This window comes from Drosophila guanche, unplaced genomic scaffold (assembly GCF_900245975.1).
Source record: "Drosophila guanche unplaced genomic scaffold, DGUA_6, whole genome shotgun sequence".
Lineage (NCBI taxonomy): Eukaryota > Metazoa > Arthropoda > Insecta > Diptera > Drosophilidae > Drosophila > Drosophila guanche.
The window spans coordinates 1-1,105 of NW_022999195.1; the positions used below are offsets into that span (position 1 = coordinate 1).

Genomic DNA, 1,105 nt, shown 5'->3' on the forward strand with positions numbered 1-1,105 from the left:
GAGATTTCTGTTACCAGGGTTGGAGATGAGACACATGCTGCGTTCAGCCTGTTGGCGCCTCCTAGTAGTACTAGCACTCCTTCCAAGGGGAGCACATCTACTTTACGTTCGCCATTGCAGGAGTTGCTCGGAGGCGGTTCAGGCGAGCGTTCGAACGCGCAACAGCAGTCATTCCAGGAACCTGGCACTGCTTCTGCGCTGCCGGTACGGGGAGGATGCTTGCAAAAGGTTATCCCACAGCGTCCAGTCCCTGGACTGAACAACCAGTCCAACAATAGTCGCGTACAGGCCTCTCCCACTGGAACTCAGAGGCCCATGCATGCCTCAAAGCACACAGGAAGCACTGCATCAGCAGCAGCGATGAGGAACAGGAGTCCTTATACGACGCAAAAGCAGCAATATCCAACGTAAGTCATCCGATTACACACGGTTTGCTCTTTTACTATAGAATCTTCTAATTCCTCGTAGAACCCGCCCTGTTCCTGGACCCAATCAGGGTGAACAAGAGCCAACAACAGTGCGCGCAATGCCTCCCAAGGGAACGGGAATCGTCTTTGTACCCGTTTCCGCAGCCAGCAGCAGTGGCGGCAGTGCTCTCAATTATGGCCAGCAGCAACCAAACCTGGCTCCTGCCAAGCCGATGGAAAAGGCTGTAATTGATCTCACAGACGAAGACGATGCTGCGGCAGCTATGGAGGCTGCGGAGGCCAACGCACGTTTACGGCAAACATCCAACATGCCCAGGAAGAGAATTTCAAGGAGGGCAACGATGTCTGAGGCAAGAACCGCAGGTGTTAATGGAAATACTGTGAGGTTGTCGCCTTTGCAAATGGCGCTGGAACATGCCAGACAAATTGTCGCCAATAATAGTGGAGGTGAGTCTTGAAATGAATTAATCCCTTGATCGCTTTCTAACTCTGTTCGTCATCTTCAACAGGTCAGCGCAGTTCGCTTGGATCGAATGTGACGATGCAGATTCGGTCGGAGAACACGCCGCCTGCCGCCACTCGATTGAGGTACTCGCATCCAGCTCCTCTGCCATCATCGCCTGCACAGCCCTTCAATCCCGCCTGGAAGTTGCCGCCATCTCGGCCTCTCATACGCA

General features: G+C 53.6%; 1 protein-coding gene across 1 annotated transcript; it reads left to right on the plus strand.

Moving 5' to 3' along the window:
* Positions 1-21: 21 nt before the first annotated feature.
* On the plus strand, positions 22-1,102 carry LOC117591763 (the record flags this gene model as incomplete). The annotated part of the gene is made up of 3 exons (XM_034285074.1): positions 22-407; positions 469-875; positions 938-1,102. Coding segments are annotated over 3 exons (958 nt in total), but the record flags the coding sequence as incomplete, so codon positions are not given.
* Positions 1,103-1,105: the final 3 nt, after the last annotated feature.